At 42.0% G+C, this 16,105-nt stretch overlaps 2 protein-coding genes and 1 long non-coding RNA gene across 4 annotated transcripts in view; 2 read left to right on the top strand and 1 right to left on the bottom strand.

Moving 5' to 3' along the window:
• Positions 1 to 3,305, bottom strand: part of LOC125309252 (guanine nucleotide exchange factor VAV3-like) — a 92,123-nt gene extending 88,818 nt beyond the window's left edge. The window contains exon 1 of one of the 2 annotated variants that reach the window (XM_048266038.1): positions 1,458 to 3,305. In XM_048266038.1, coding sequence (XP_048121995.1) covers positions 1,458 to 1,664 — 207 coding nt within the window. In that variant the 5' untranslated portion in view covers positions 1,665 to 3,305. The remainder of the gene's footprint in view (positions 1 to 1,457) is intronic. The other variant, XM_048266037.1, reaches the window with a different exon arrangement.
• Positions 1,591 to 4,523, top strand: LOC125309254. The gene is made up of 3 exons (XR_007196093.1): positions 1,591 to 1,681; positions 1,768 to 1,909; positions 3,338 to 4,523. It is a non-coding gene; the product is annotated as an uncharacterized LOC125309254 (long non-coding RNA).
• A 643-nt stretch (positions 4,524 to 5,166) lies between these two features.
• Positions 5,167 to 10,932, top strand: LOC125309253 (crystallin J1C-like). Its single transcript, XM_048266039.1, has 10 exons — positions 5,167 to 5,259; positions 5,618 to 5,684; positions 6,123 to 6,302; positions 6,408 to 6,506; positions 6,944 to 7,036; positions 7,604 to 7,760; positions 8,430 to 8,545; positions 9,044 to 9,121; positions 9,667 to 9,806; positions 10,424 to 10,932. The coding sequence occupies exons 2-10, from the start codon at positions 5,618 to 5,620 to the stop codon at positions 10,523 to 10,525; spliced, it is 1,032 nt and encodes a 343-aa protein (XP_048121996.1). The 5' UTR covers positions 5,167 to 5,259; the 3' UTR covers positions 10,526 to 10,932.
• Positions 10,933 to 16,105: the final 5,173 nt, after the last annotated feature.

Genomic DNA, 16,105 nt, shown 5'->3' with positions numbered 1-16,105 from the left:
CTAAGGCCTTTGGAGCTTATCCTGTCACTGGCTCCAGGCCATGGATGGGCCTCTTATTCCCACACTGGAAACTACATGTTCCACTCTGAATGTAGCGTTACACTTTCCTGTTTGTTTTTGAACCACTGTACACACACACACATACACACACATACATTCAGTACACACGCATTTGTCATTTTTGTGCTTGTTGCCTGTCGAGCATTTCCAGATATACACAACGAGGGAGTGTGTCCATCAATTCCAAACAGGGGCCAAAGCAATAAAAATGCCAATACCAATACGCATTTTATTCTCCACATACACTCCACTTGAGTGGTTGTCAGAGTCCGTTAAAAACAACACTACAAAACTTAATTACAGTGCCAAAAGGCAATCCTATTGACCCCGGGATGGCTTTTAAAACTGTTTAGACCTTTCTACATCATTTTTTATCAAGAGGGACTGATAGAGGGCATGTGTGGTTCTATGCGTGTCAGTACTCAGTTCAAAGGGACTGTCACAACACATCATGCCTTCTGAAATAAAAGATAAAATATATATATATATTAGAACTGAACTACTGGCTTTTTATATCGTTGGTCAAGGGTCATTCAGAATATCTGTCCCCAATGAGTTTTCAGTGCACACCGTCTGAACAGATTTGGTCCAGTATGAAAAAGGAATGTAATCTGGTCCAGACCTGCAGCAGATGGTATTTGAAAACGACGAGAGAGAAACGTGGCAGCGGCCTCTGCTTTCAATAAGTGAGTACCCCGCTGACACTAAAGAAAAGAGCTCTTGCCCACAAACATATATGACAGAGGTGTCTCCCCTCTCCAATATCAACCCCTATTATTTAAGACTAGGGTGTTTCTAAAAGAAAGGCTTTGATAATCTAAACAATCTTTACTAACAAAGGTGTCATGATATGTACATGTGTAGGGTAGGCTACATATTTCTTAAATGGGCCTGTCTCTACATTTTTTCCAGTTTGAATTGTGTTCAGTTTCAAGTCTGTTTCTTAATACAAACAGTAGCCTATAATCTTTCTTTTTTTGCTATGTGTGTCTTATCAAATACTGCAGGGTCTCTAATACCTTCGAACTCTTTAGTAGATTCAGTGATATAGAATATAAAATATTTGTCGGCAGCCTTCAGGCTTCTACCCCGACCTTAGTCTACTTGGACCCCATCACCTATAGAGGGCAGAATTCATCCTGAATGCAGATAACGGTACAGTTTCTTGGTGACAGAATTCCTAGACCAACACATTACAAGGACCAAATGATAGTTCGACTATTATTTTAAAGAGAGATTAAACCCATGCGTAATTTTCGACAGTTTAGGTAACTTTTACACTGTTGCGCATGTTTTGAAACGCAAACCGAATGGATAGTGTAGTAGGACATCCGTAACCATGGTTATGTTGGTTCAGTAATGCGCTGAAGACTGCTTGAATTGAAAACATTTCTTACCTGTGACATCTGTGGCCTTAGGTTGATCTCCTTCAAGTTAATGGACTGCGGTCTCAGATTGTTGAGAAGCTGACACAGAAGAACACCATCCCGGAGTGTTTGGGCTAGATCGAACACCTGGGCAGACTCCCATGTTACCCGGTGGGTCGGTGGAAGCACCTTGCAGTTGATCAACCAAGACGCGCATTGCCTCCAGTACTCCATCATATTTCGCAAAGAAAGTGGTTAGTCTTTTAGCTATTTGTTTTGTCTGAACTGTCAATCTGTGTTGAGATAAATTATGCTAATGACAGGTTCCTCTGTTTTGCAGCTCACGCTGTGAGAGAAACTCGGAAGCAAGCTTTGTATCCACTCCCCGTTTTAACATCGCAGAAAAGCACGCGTTTTCATCGATAAATGTTGCTTCAGTCACTGATGACGGAGACGTTCCGAGAAAACCACAAGCTATCCTGGTACGTTCTCCCTCCTCTGTCTCTTTCGCTCTCTCTCTCTCTCTCTCTCTCTCTCTCTTTCTCGCCTCTCTGTCGATCGTAAACCTCCCCTCCCCTCCTATACTGCTGGAGCGTTAGGTCTGTCCTCCGTTGTCTTCCGCCTGCCACTCAAATGTTCTGTGTAGATTACGATATGGCCACTGTGTCGCCGTGTATAGCCTAGGCTACTGCATGCTTCTAGACCAGTGGCGTGGAAAAGGACGCAGTAAATGTGCAGTTGGACGTGTGAAAGTAGCCTACTAAATCATTTGAAGTCTATGAACACTCAGGCTATCTGTAAACGCTTAATGTGTTGTGCTATTATCAGTTCTTCAAATAAAACCAGGTTACAAATTGTACACTTGGCGGTAGATGTAGACTTATAGATAGGTAGACTATACATCATGTTTTGATTGCGTTTTTGCAAACAAACGTAATCCTTACATGTGATCGTTTATCCATTTTTGCTTTTAAGTAGTTATTGGAGGATAGACCACTGTGGTTATTGTTGTTTGTGGAGAAGGTCAAAGTCTAATGTTTTGCATCTGATCTCTCACTAAACTGCACTGGTTATGGCCCAGTGAGTTCACAACTGATGTGACAGCCAGAGTGGAGAGAGCAAGCCTGCTGCTCTCTCATTTTCCAGGGCGACACAGCAGAGCTCACTGTCATGGATATCCTGTTTCTGATGCTGTTCCTGTCATAGACAACTATGGGAGACTGTCAAAACATTACAGGCAGCGCCTATCTCTTCCTGCTGAATCATTCTCTAGCAAAGTGGAGTGCAAAATGCCAGCATATATCTTATTCTGAAAGAAAATGTACAGTGGATGCAGAATTTCTTCCAGAATCCTATAATTGTGCAAATGCACATGACACATGGCACAAGGGCAATCCATTACGCCAGACAAGTGATACACCAGATATGGAATGTTTATGGAATGCGCCCCTCTCTACTAGGTACCAGCTCAAATAGTTTGTGAGGGAGGAAACTGCAGTACCTGGTAGTCCTCTGCTGAGGTTATACTTTGGCATTCACCATGGTAAGGGGAGAATATGAAATATTGCTGACAATATCATTTGGCTTTGGAGTATGCCATATAAATTGTTGCGTAATGGGCCTCACTGAAGAGAGGGCTAATGGAAATCGAGATCAAAAGAGGAAGATTTTGAGTGAAGTGTAGCAGAAGAAGGAAGGGCGAGGAGAGAGAATAAACTGCCCAACGAGAGTGGGCCTGTGGGCAGCCAGCTTGCCATGATGTTTTGAACAGAATATGCAAGGGTGAGCGTGGCCAGTGTCCAGACACTGCCACCCTGCCCACAGATCTGAGTTCTTCTCCCTCTCTCTCTCTCCTCTCTCTCTCTTTCGCTCTCCCTCTCTCTCTCTCTTTCTCTCTTTCTCTCTCTCAGGAACCAGAGATGAGGAAAGAGAGAAGCCGAGTGTACAGAGGATGGGATGAAAAGGGGATCTGCCTCTCTCAAATGATCGACTTCACTTCCTCCACTGACACAGACAGCTCTGTGAGAGACGCAGGTGAGGGGGACAGCTGTCATAATAATGTGCCCACAACAGCTGATTTGACTACCTGAGTAATTTAAAGCCTGTAATACACAACCAGACCATGGTGCACGGTCACAGCACAACCCCAGTACTGTGACATGCCACAATGCCAGGCTGTGTACAAGAACTGACCGATACGGCAGGCTTTTTGCAAGGTGCCGGAACATCAGGCAATGTCCTCAACCGCCCTATTTGGCATGTCTCCCCTGACAGCGTAATGTGTCAACCGCATAGGAAGGAAGTGAAGAGCACCACTCTCAGTGTGCGCAAGGGTCAGCATCGAACTCGGCTTCCCTCCACTGACGCTATTTTCGAGCCTTGGCACACGGCGGCCGACTCCCACTGGGCAACCAGATGATCAAAGCCCTCTTGCGTTCGAAAGTGCCAAGAGCCACAGTCTGTGCTGCATTGCCAGCATTCCGCCATCCACAATCTCTGTCACGCCACTGCGGCGTGCGTGCAATTTATGCCAGTGGCCATTCTGACCATGGCAATCCAACGTGGTGACAAGGCCTGATATCTTTACACTCTTCTTGCAAAATAAGGCCATTCGATACACATCATATCATATTCACAGATCTTGTTCACACTTTTGAATGTAAATCGTTAGTATTTTCATTCATTTGCAGCCTCCTAACAAAGGCTGCTCTTGCTCCTTAGCTGTTTTATTTTAATTCATTACAGCCCCAAGGTGACATCTGGCTCCACTCTCAATAGAGATATTCCCAACATGGGTGCAGTAGCCTAGTACTCGAGTTATCCTAAAAGCTTCATTTATGGTGCATTAAAGATTTAAATCACATTTTGGGCTGTAAAAGCGAAGATGTTTAAGCTGGTATCATGATACAATGGATTTGTGCTAATCCTCCCTCTGGAGGTATTGATCTGGAAGGTGAAATAAGCCTACCCTGTATCCAGATTCAGCTCCTCGTTTTGGGTCTGGAGTGGGTGGAAGAATCAATAAGGCAGGAGACCCAGGAGTGGATCATTTGTGAACAGCAGCAGGTATCAGCATGGCCACTGTGACAGCAGGCCACGGAGGGGGCGTGGGGCGTGGGGGGTGGGGGTGTGGGGGGTGACTGTGAGGAGATAACAGAGAGCAGTGGGCCGCCGACAAGCAGGCAGACGGGGAGAAAGAGAGAACCCACTAAGAGGGCAAAACTGCTCGAGTTGCAGATGATTCATTTCATTTCCTAAATCGAATTTCCTATGTCGCCATTATGAAGAAAAGTTTGTGTTCAGGAGAACAGTATGCTTTAAATGTATTACTTATGAATGCTGTCTATTGACAAGGGAGGATATGCCATAACTGCCCATAACACTTCAAAGTTAACCAATAAAAGGAAAATGAGAGTGAACTAGAATGAATATAAAAAGTAAAAGCTAAAAATGTTGTGAAATAGATAAATAACTTGTGTATCTTACTTGCAACCTACATTGAAATATTACCCCCTAAATGCATATTCAAAAAGTCAACTGTACTCCTTTGTATATCATGACTGTTTATAACATTAGAGACAGTTATACAACACTTCACCAGCTGTATTATGACAGGATCGTGTTGAAGGCAGTTTGTTATGAAATCTCAAGGGTGTGTCAGCTTAGTGTAGCGTTAAGATGATTGGGTTTTAGGAAGAAAGGGGTGTCCAGTTTTGATGCCGGTTATCTCATTCCTCAGGCACTCAAAGTCACAAAATTTTCAAAGTAAACACCACAACTGTGACTATGACACACTTACAACTGTCAGGCTCTTGAGTCAGGTCGTCAAAAGGTAGGCGTCACTATGGGTAATTTATGTTGAACATAAACATGTGTACAAATACATATACTGTATAACATTAAATGAATATAAAAACATTTAAAGGTGAAATATTTTTTGGCCATCCAAATCAAACATGTGAGCTTTAATGAGAGAAAATAGCTACTTTAACATTACTATTTTTTAACATGACCCAAAGAAGGGAAAGTTTACTTCATATTTTTTCATTTATGCTAGGACTGAATGCAATTTAAAAACACTTAAAAACTTCACATTTTACCTTTAAATATTTTTATGTCTAGCTATTCTGAGGACAGTATGCATGTTAAGGGTCTTGTAATGTGTAATTACAAAACATGTAATGTTTCAGATGGCCTTGACACTTGCTGACAGAGCAGTTGGAGCCATCCTTGGAGCTGCAGTTGCTGATGCAGCAGGTATTGAACAAATGTGGTCTTTTTCAGATGCAAATTATTTGAGGACTGCTGTCACATTTTGTTTTAAATGCCATATTAGAGTCCCTCTCCTCTCTTGTTCTCCATGCAGCAGTAGCTAGTCAGGGTCTTATCAGTCTTTGTCATCTGTTCACACAACCTCTACGCACTATTGATAAGGATTAGACATTTGGAGTGTTCTTGTGTAACTGTAGTTTTGTAACTTCCTGAAATAATACAGTATTAAACACATAATTGCAAATTTCTTCAGATAAATAATGACTGCAGTCAGCCTCTAACTGTCTAGACTGTAGAGGATCATCTAGAGGTCACCTCCCATTCTTCCAATAGTGAAAAAGTCCCACTCCTTTGCTAAGGATACGGGGAAATTCTTTTTCCAGTCATGAACTTCCTCGTTTCCTTGTTTGTTTTCCGATGCAGCTCAACCACTTCACTGGAATTACAGGCCAGAGAGGCTGAAGGCTCTCCTCGATGAGCTGGAGCCGTGTCCAGAGTTTCGCCCTGAGTCGGCCAACCCTTTTTACCTCAGGAAGACCGGAGAGCAGTCATGCTATGGAGACCAGGCCTACGTGTTGCTTGAGTCCCTGAGCGAATGTGGGGGTAAAGGGTCTCATTCATAGCTTCTGAAAATCTGGATCATTTTTGGCCATACATATGGTATATGAACTAAAGTAAAGTACCCTCCTCATTTCCAAACTACTGTAGGTTTAAATGTGGAAGACCTGACAAAGCGTATGTACAAGTTTTTTGGCCCAGGGACAGTGTACGACCTCCCACTCAACAACCCCTACCGACCCAAAGGAGGTGAGTGTTTGAACGGGTAATCTGAACAACCTTTTGGAAAAGTTGCTCCTGGATCCCAGAGGCCGAGGGACAGAAGATGAGCCGAGCACAGGCACTTGACATCTGATCCCGCGGTGGGGTGCTCTGGCCCCTGCTGTCTGGTCAGCACAACAACTAGTCTGCTCTCCCAGCATGCTCTGTGCTGTTGTCTCTTTCTGAAAGACAAAAGTAGATGGCCCCTGTGGTGCTGCATATTAATAGCAATCATATCACGTACGTGTGTGTGTGTGTGTGTGTGTGTGTGTGTGTGTGTGTGTGTGTGTATGTGTGTGCGTGTGTGTGTGTGTGTGTGTGTGTGTGTGTGTGTGTGTGTGTGTGTGTGTGTGTGTGTGTGCCATACATCCTAATTAATGAAAGTGAAAATGACTGCCTGTGTTGCGTCTGTGTTTGTACTCTAGGTCCAAGGGCTATCCTTCCTATTCCAGGACCCTGGAGGAATGGAAGCCTCAAAGCCTTCATGAGGAATGTAGACTCAAGGAAAGAAGCAAGTGGTAATGAAAATAATCATTATTCTGATGAAATAGTATAACCAAAAATGTCTGTCTGGAGATATACAGTAGAATTATGCGATATATAAAAAATAATGATACAAACACCCAGATTCAGATATAAAAACTCAGGAAGTCATTCAAGAGCTCTAAGATCTTCAGCAATGATAATTGTAAAAGTAGCACACTTTGAAAATTAGGAGACACCAAGCCTAGAGGCCATTTTTAACAAGCTCTAATTATAAACTGTGAAATCCTGCTGCTCATAGTAAATCTATTTGTCTTCTATGCTCCAGTCTGAAGATTTTTTTTTTTTTTTAACTGAGCTAAATTCATTGCTAATGAAGCGTTTTCAGAAGCAAACATCAACATCAGTTATATGAAGTCCTCTACTGCCACCAGGGTTTTAAATATTATTGTATTTCAGCCAGTAAAACATTTTTTGGGACTGTACAAACTGGACATTTATATCATTAGTTTAATTTGCTCTATTTTACAGACTGAATGCAGTGTGTTAATCTGAAGTGTACTGAAGCACATGCTCTTGTGTGTTCTCGTTTCTGCTCTCAGGCAGCGAAGAGGACAATCAGATGGACGGTGTGACCAAGCTGGCTCCCGTGGTGGCACTATATGCTGGCAGGCCCGAGATGCTGGAGCAGGTGGAGGCGGCCGTACGTGTCACCCAGGACAATGATGCGTGTGTGGCGGTCACCCTGGCTGCGGCCAGGTACTTCATCGTCCAGCATGACCTGAATGCTCCCTTTATGTTGCACGTTGTCAATAATTCACCTGTCTAGTGTGGCAAGTGTGGTTGTACTGTGAAGTACAAACATGTAATTGAATCTTTTCTTATGAATAAGGGATTTGTGTAGCTTCTTGAAAGTGTGAACATGAGTTTCTGACATCTTTGCCATAGGGAAATCTAGCAATTTGCTGGTAATGATTCTGATCCGAGTCACATGGCTACTGATGAGGTAAAGTTGTTTGTTTTTGATGCTGTAGATACTCAGTAAAAACAAACAGCTAATTATCTTTAATACTACAAGGCTAGCAATGATTGTCTTTGCAGGAGATGCAGTTAAAGTCTGCAGTTGATTGAGGTCCCAGAATTGAACTGCCATTTTTAGCAATGTTACATGTTTGTTGGATGACAAGTGAGCATCACTGGAATTCCTTCAGCCTTGTTATGGGAATGTGTGTTTGTAAGAGCATCCTGTCTTTGAATAGCCATCACTCAGGAAATCATGTTGTATTCATGCTGGGGTTATTCTGTCGAGAATTTCTTATTTTCTATAATTTTTCAGTTGTGATCCTTGGTGATGACTGGTTTTACCATACAGTGGGTATTGGACATTTATATTTATATATTATTTGCTGTCCTGTTTATTTCTCACAGGTTCCTGGAGCATTATATCCTGAATGGCCCTGACCCCAAAGCATTGGATGCTGTTTTGGAGCAGCTGAATGATCGAAACAGAAAGAACCCACAGAATCTAGATAAAGCTGTTGCAGGTACGAGAACAGAAAGAACCCACAGGATCTAGATAAAGCTATTTCAGGTACGAGAACAGAAAGAACCCACAGAATCTAGATAAAGCTATCTCAGGTACGAGAACAGAAAGAACCCACAGGATCTAGATAAAGCTGTTGCAGGTATACAGCAGTCTGGGCACTCGAGCTGTTCGTCTGTGATGTTTCCAAACCTGTTCTTGATGGAGACTAATGTCTAAAACTACTGCCATCGCCATAAATTCTGGACTTCTGAATTGACCCTGTACTGCACTTATGGGTCAATACAGACCTCTCTTCCCCTGTGATTTGGGCATAAGTGGAACGATTACTTAATATTTTATGCCATGGCAGAAGAGGCAGGAAAACGCAGGAAATGCAGTCTCTGCTCTTGCTTTTATGGTCCACGTGGAAAGTGTTAGGAACATTAAACGACAGCAGAAAGTCTCACCTCTCTCTCTCTCTCTCTCTCTCTCTCTCTCTCTCCTTTCATCACCGCAGCACACATCCATCAGGTCAAGCAGAATCTGGCCAAGACTACTCAGGAGCTGATCCCCGTGGTGTTCTCAAACACATGAGGTAGGCCTAATCACCAGCACCCCGCGCCGGCCACAGCAGGGGCCGGTCTGTTCTTTCTGGCGCAGTGTCATTATTGTCAGCGCAGGGGCTACAAGCTCAGTTCCGGGAGAAGGGGCTCTCGCCTTTGATCCCTCGATTAATGAATCAGCCATTATACCTGCCCCCCTGTCCCCCAAAAAGAGGAGCGGCGCCGAAATCTGTGCTTTTCTGTTTATTGTCAGGAAGTGCCCATGAGGGAATTTATAGGCCTGCTCCCTCGTCTAAGCAAGGATAATACACTGTCTGATTATTACATTTTACTTTTGACAAGAAAAAGTACTTATATGTTTTGATTTACATCAGTACAATGGTAGCATGTTTTTTTTTATTCTAAAACATTGTATTAATATATGTTTCCAGTCCTTTGAAAGGAACTCTAGATATACATGTTTTATCTGCAGCTTGTATGATCCAACACAGGATTCTGGGGTTTCAGTAAATAGGTTGTGGGGCATCTGTGCTTTTTAGTGCTGGCTCCTCTCTCACATACACACCCTCTCCACTAGGTTTGCCAGGTGCATTCCAGGGCGCACTGCATGGAGTTCTGACCTCCAGCCAGCTGGACGAGGCTGTCCGGACCACCATGCGGTGTGGGGGATGCACCTGCAGCCGTTCCTCCTTCATCGGAGCTTGTTTTGGGGCTCAGGTAGGGGAGAACGTTCCCTTTATTCTCCCACGTTTGTACTTTTGCTGTCCCCCCTTGGCTTGGTTGGCAAAATGGGTTTGAGAGTAATGACTACAGGGCACGAGCATCATAAAACACATCACATCAACGGCACATGGTGTTTTCCTCAGTGGCAGGCAAAGACCATGTGCAATTACAAAAGAATTACAGAAAATTACCTTAATAAGGTCCTGTTTGTAGCACCACCATGGGTATTCAGCTGGTAGTGCAAGGCAGATTGAAAACTGGTAAGGTCCTTTATCCTAAATCTGTCCTCACATAGCACAAGCCACAGTGAGCGAGACAGTGTATTAAGCTGAGTATAGTTAAACTCCTGTCCTTTTTTATATTTACTATGTACATAACTTGGGTGATATATATCACACTTATCTGGACTTGCAATGGTGAGAATGTATTTTCTTTGGCTCTATAATGCATAAGTATAAAAGATCCTCTGTGTGTATATATCCACCCCTGACTGTTTTATTGCTTTGAGGCCCATTGTTCAAGCCCCTTTAATGGGTCTGACCTTGGATCCATTGGGCTGGAACTCATCACCTGCCCTGGCATCATCTGTTCTGCCTTTGTGTGCTTTCCAGATGGGCCCTGAGGGGATCCCGGAGTCTTGGAGGAGCAGGACCCTCAGGTATACAGTCCTGCTAGAGCTGGCGACCAAAGTCGTAAGCCTGCGGGAGCCTTAACATTGTGGCTCACAGTGTTATTTTCCTTTGTGGTCTGCTGCAAAAACATGTTATGGATTTTGCTTGAGTGTTAAATAAGTAGAGAAATCACATTACATAATGATATTAGCAGAAGGCCAGGATCAACCTATAATTAGGTTTTTCTAGTTTCCAATGGGCCTCTGTAACACAGTAGCACTGCAACACAACAGCCCATGAGAGTTTTGTCTTAAAGTCTTGATTGATAAAACTTGATCCCCCTTGTTTGGTTCCATGTGCAATGTGTTCATAAGAGTGATTTCACATGTGGTAGTGCCAGTCCACAATAATACATTTCTTTGACTTTGATCTGGAGGAGGTATGTTTTATGTATTTTGGCTCAGAATACAGTGTGTGTAAAACTAATAAAATCTACATTAAAAAAAACACTTTGAGGGTGTCTTAATCATGTCTGTCCATTTGTTTCTCTGAATACGGGAAGCCTGAGTAAGCAGTATATTTAAGTAACCTCTAGTGGGGTTATTGGTGCTCAAGGTTTGTATTAAGTTGAAGAACAGAAACGTTTTGCTAAGGGGGAAGTGGATTTCAACACGTTTGAATGTTCTTGCTGTTTGGCACATGTTCTGTAGAAGTGAAATAACAGAGCCACGATTTACTGTCTGCAGGCAACCAAGAGGACAACAACTTATCTGCTCCTCAAAGGAGCTGAACTGTTATTTCAAAAGCTAATGTGACTTCCACATTACCATGTTTTCAATGGGTCCTCTGACACTGTCGGATGCTTGACCGAAAACTCGATCTAAAATTCTGCACCGTCAGAGCAAAAACCAAACCCTGCTGTCTGCGATGCCAGGGTAAATGACATGGCACAGTTACTGAGGTCAGCATCTGTAAAATAAGTCATTGGTTTGTGCTGTCATGGCCTGGATTACAGAGGGTAGAGCCTTCACATTATGTGGTATATTCAGTTTCTATGAAGGACCAGTGGTATTAAGTTGCAGTTTGAACAAAGACCCTTCCCATTTGAATCACAGTAAATGATTCAAATTCACCATCAATTCAGCATAAATATTACAGTAATAAGCAATGATATTAATACCTCTACCTGTTTTGAATGGTATGTATTGATGAAAACAGTAAGCATTGATAAAACATTACTAACAACATCAATATTAATGCTTAATTAATGCTTAAATTATTGGTTCACCCATGTTAACAAATTAATTAACATATTAGACATGAGGTACATGATAAAATACATTTTTAAATATTTCATCATATTGCTTCATAAATAGACCTACAGTGAAGTGCATGGTCATGTGAATTAATGCAGTATAGTGGTGCGTAAGAGAATCTTCAAGTGTTTACACATATATTTCAGTGCAGAGGAACACAGATATCGTGTGTTGATAAATGTCAGCAACATGGATCCCAGAGGGGTGAAAGTAGGTCTTCACAGCTTGAGGGGGCCTTGTAGATGTGTGTTCATTAGTAACGAGAACAGTCATCTGATACTGCAGACATTTCCATCCACACAGCAGGTAACAAAGATTCCAAGCAATCCAAGCCAGAAATGTCCTGTTTTCCCCCTCAATTTATTATTCAGAAATGCATTTCAATTACAAGACATTAACAAAAACATTATTTTCCACTGACATTTATGGCAGAGACAGGTCAATAGAAACAAATGCATAGTAATTGCACCAATTTTAGTGGTCCAATCACATCATTCTAAAGCATATCGATTGATTTGAAAGGGAAATATATTCCATGTGCCAAACTGTTCCATTGCCCTTCAACATGATAGTGTATCAAATATGAGATATTCTACAACAACTTATATCTGTCTGTCTTAACGTAATGTAAAAGGTTTCTGTTTTGAAATCCATTTACAGAGCAAAGGCATTGAATTATTTAAAGCATTTTAAAAGCAAATATATTTGAAGTCAACTGTTAAGAGTTGGAGTCAACAAACAAAAAAATACTCACAAATATTGTAAATACTGTGGCTCTTTTTCATTACTATACAAAAATAAAACTAAGCCCTTCCCTTAGAAAATCCTAGAAAAGGGAGAAATGAATCTGCCATTTTATATCATACTTTCCAAATGCAATCTTCATTTAGCATTGAGTTTTAAATAAAAAATGCATGATACCAATGCAGAAGACATTTCATTCTCTCTGCTTTTAGAACATTCCGGTTCCTGGGAACATTCCTCTCTGCTTTCTACTGGGTCAGAATGGTCCGCATCTCCTAGTGGGTAGATAAGGCCATCTATCTTTGGCAAGTCAAATGCAACTGCTATCTTGGTGCTCCTTCCTCAATTATGGCAGATGCACAGATGAACAAGATTTCAAGACCAAACATAAACAAGCTTGGGTGTAATGGGAAGGAGGGGGGAAGTAGTGACATTAGGCTCTTTGAAAAATGGAAAAGCCCCAATGGAATACAGGAAAGATTCCAAAGGAGAACTACTAACATCTTTCCAGTATGGAACTCTTCACTCATGAATTGCTGAACATGTTTGTTCACTGGTGCACTCAGAGGACTCTAAAGGTGCCGGGGCCTGGACGCATGCCACAGGCAGAGCCTGAATCTCCTCACTTCTATTCAGGTCTCCAGCCATTGGGATGAAATGCCATATGTGTGTGTGTGTCTGTTTCTGTTTCTGTGTGTGTGGTTGTGTACATGAAGGGCTTCAGGTCACTGCACTCTGTGCATAATGAGGATTACTCAGCTGCTGTGAATCACTAGGCCCTCTTTCTACTGTATCACTGCAAAGCACATCTATTGTATGAAAAGTTTGGGGTCGTTCCAGACCATTGTGTTGAAAACATAGTAGGGAAAAGGGGTGAAAGTCGGGAGCGAGTAGAGTGCAACGTCGGTTTGGATGGAAAATAAGCTACGCTGTTTGTTTTTTGTTTGTATGTTCGTATTTATGCCTGTGAGGTCCAACATGAACACAGTAGCACCTGCTTACATCATGAAGAGCTTGCAAGAGTAAGCAGAGAAAACAAGAGAGAAAGAGAAAAAGAGAGAGAGAGAGAGAGAGAAAGAAAGAGAGAAAGAGAGAGAGAGAGAGAGAGAGAGAGAGAGAGAGAGAAAGAGAGAGAGAGAGAGAGAAAGAGAGAAAGAGAAAGAGAGAGAGAAAGAGAGAGAGAGAAAGAGAGAGAAAAGAGAGAGAAAGAGAGAAAGAGAGAGAGAGAGAGAAGGAAGGAAGGAAAAGGGGGAGTGCTGGTCAGTTTTCCATGCCCATTGCCATAAGCCAGGTTTCCTACCTGTTCCAGTGGGGCCGTAAACTTTACCACGGCCTGGGGTGTGATGCCCCAAATGCTCTGTGTTCTCACTTCATCTGTGCGTCTGCAGCCACCCACCCACTCGCACTGTTTACTGGGCTCACAGCTGTGCGCCTCACACACCTGCAATACCCATCTCACAGCACGAGTCTCCCACATATTTGCTGAGTGAGCAGGAGGAGAAGAAGGGACCACAGATCGAGGTTCAAATATGGTGCTACTGATTTCAGTTTCTGTCCAAGGCTCAACAGGCACTCCCAGGTGGTTTCATGTGCAGCTAACAATTTGTTTGCATGATATGAGATCTACCTTTTCTAACTCTACCCTCAAAATCATGACTGTGCAATATAGTTACATCATAAAAACTTCAGAGGAGGGCAAAATGAGAAACAGACCTCTCAGGCACCTTGGTGACTTTTAAGGGTTTGTGTTAAGGGTAATTAGGGGGTGATGTGTAGTGTTTGGTTTCAAAAAACAATTTATATGCAGTGTTTTCCAAACAAAGCAGAGGTTCTATGCATCGGATTACATGCTAGATCTTTTCATTACCTTTGTTGACATTTTCCCAAAGATATAAACAAACGCATTAAAAGCAAAAAAGAATTTTAAAAAAGAATCACAATACAGATGTACAGGTTCGTTGGAATATAGTACTGGAAATGGGGTCCTTAAAATATAATGTTTATGTTAAAAACATAAGCTATGTCAAGAGCCTATTTATTGACAACTCTCTGTTTTAATTTAAGTGGTCATTCACTGACAGAATTGCTGTCACTGCATATAAGTTGGCTATAGTGTTAACCTATCACAATGATGGGTAGATTGCTACTGTACCGAACAATCTCCGGTGGTAGATCCGTCTTAAGTGGGAAAGTGGTTTTGTAAGAGGATGCTAAACAGACGCTAAGGGAACAACAGCTGAAGAGATGCTGCCATCTGGTGTACAGTGATGGTGTTTTAAAACAATGCATTTCAGAGAGACAATGCTGTCTAGGGACGATGGGTATACCCCAAGCAATCTATTAATCAAAGATTGGCTAATAACCATGAACAGAAAACACAATCAGCTGACACTCACTGTCCTTTATTGACCTTTACCTACCTGTCACATTGATTACCAGTTCTATGTCTGAGTACCGAGAATGTGTGTGAAGGTTCAGGACCACCTGAACTCTCTGAGGTACTCCAAGACTGACCCCATCCAGGAGGACATGAGAGTGGCTGAGAGGCTCATGAAAGATGCCATGCAGGAACTCCAAAACAGTGAAAAGCACTGATTGACAGGCTAAGTTTGAGATTCAAGGTTGAAATCTGGACACTGCACTGTCCACACTAAAACCACCTAATATTGTTTCTAGAAAGGTGTATGTTATAGATGTACATTATTTCTGTCAGCGCCAGCTTAATAGTTATGATTTTTGTGTAGTAACTTGAGTCATTTTTGTATCTGTTTCTTGACTTACTATTCTATCCATATATTGCCCTCTGTATCTCTTTCACTGTCTGGTTCCAGTTACTGCCTAACATGTACCACTTAACAACGCCTTGAAATGAAGAGATTGCGGAAGGGCCTTGTATGGGTCCCATCCAGGACAAACTGCAGTCTATGGCAGGAGAGGTCAGCAGAGTCATGGAAGAACAAAGGTACTTCAAAACCTACCCAAGTCACAGGATTATGAGATAAATTGAGTTTAGGTTCATACAATCTATATAGTATAAGGGCTTCTGATAACTTAAGTCACAGGAGTTTTCCTGGCTTGAAGCCCTGAAACATTTTCTTAACAGTATGAACTGAATTACTTATTGACCTCTACAACTGTAAACTGTTTTTCTCTGTCTCTATCCCCTAAACCTGCTGCAGTCCATGGTAGACGCAGTGGAGAGTCTCTGCCCTAACTTTATGAAGAAACCCAACCTGAGGCAGGCGCACCTAAGATCATAGGCCTATAACAAAAACGGCAATGCCTCGCCAAAGTTACTAAAAGAACAATGTCTTAAGTGGGCTAAACTTTGGACCCTTCTTTCAAGTACACTCATTCAGGAGTACAAACATACTAACAGATATTAAACAGGTTACAAATTAAAGACGAATCACAAAACAAAATGATAATACGCTACAGATAATACAACAAAGAAACAAAAAGAAAAAAAGAAAAAAAGTGCCTTTGTGATTGATATTAAAGTCACTTTACAGGTCTGTTGCTGATAATGAAGGTAAATATGAATGCTATGTTATAATATGTGTACTTATGTAAAATTCCTCACATGATATGCAGGAGACATACAGTAAGTATAAACATATGA

The sequence above is a fragment of the Alosa alosa genome, chromosome 16 (genome assembly GCF_017589495.1).
Source record: "Alosa alosa isolate M-15738 ecotype Scorff River chromosome 16, AALO_Geno_1.1, whole genome shotgun sequence".
Lineage (NCBI taxonomy): Eukaryota > Metazoa > Chordata > Actinopteri > Clupeiformes > Clupeidae > Alosa > Alosa alosa.
Note: the sequence above shows the minus strand (reverse complement) of the source record. Positions and strands in the feature narration are given on the sequence as shown.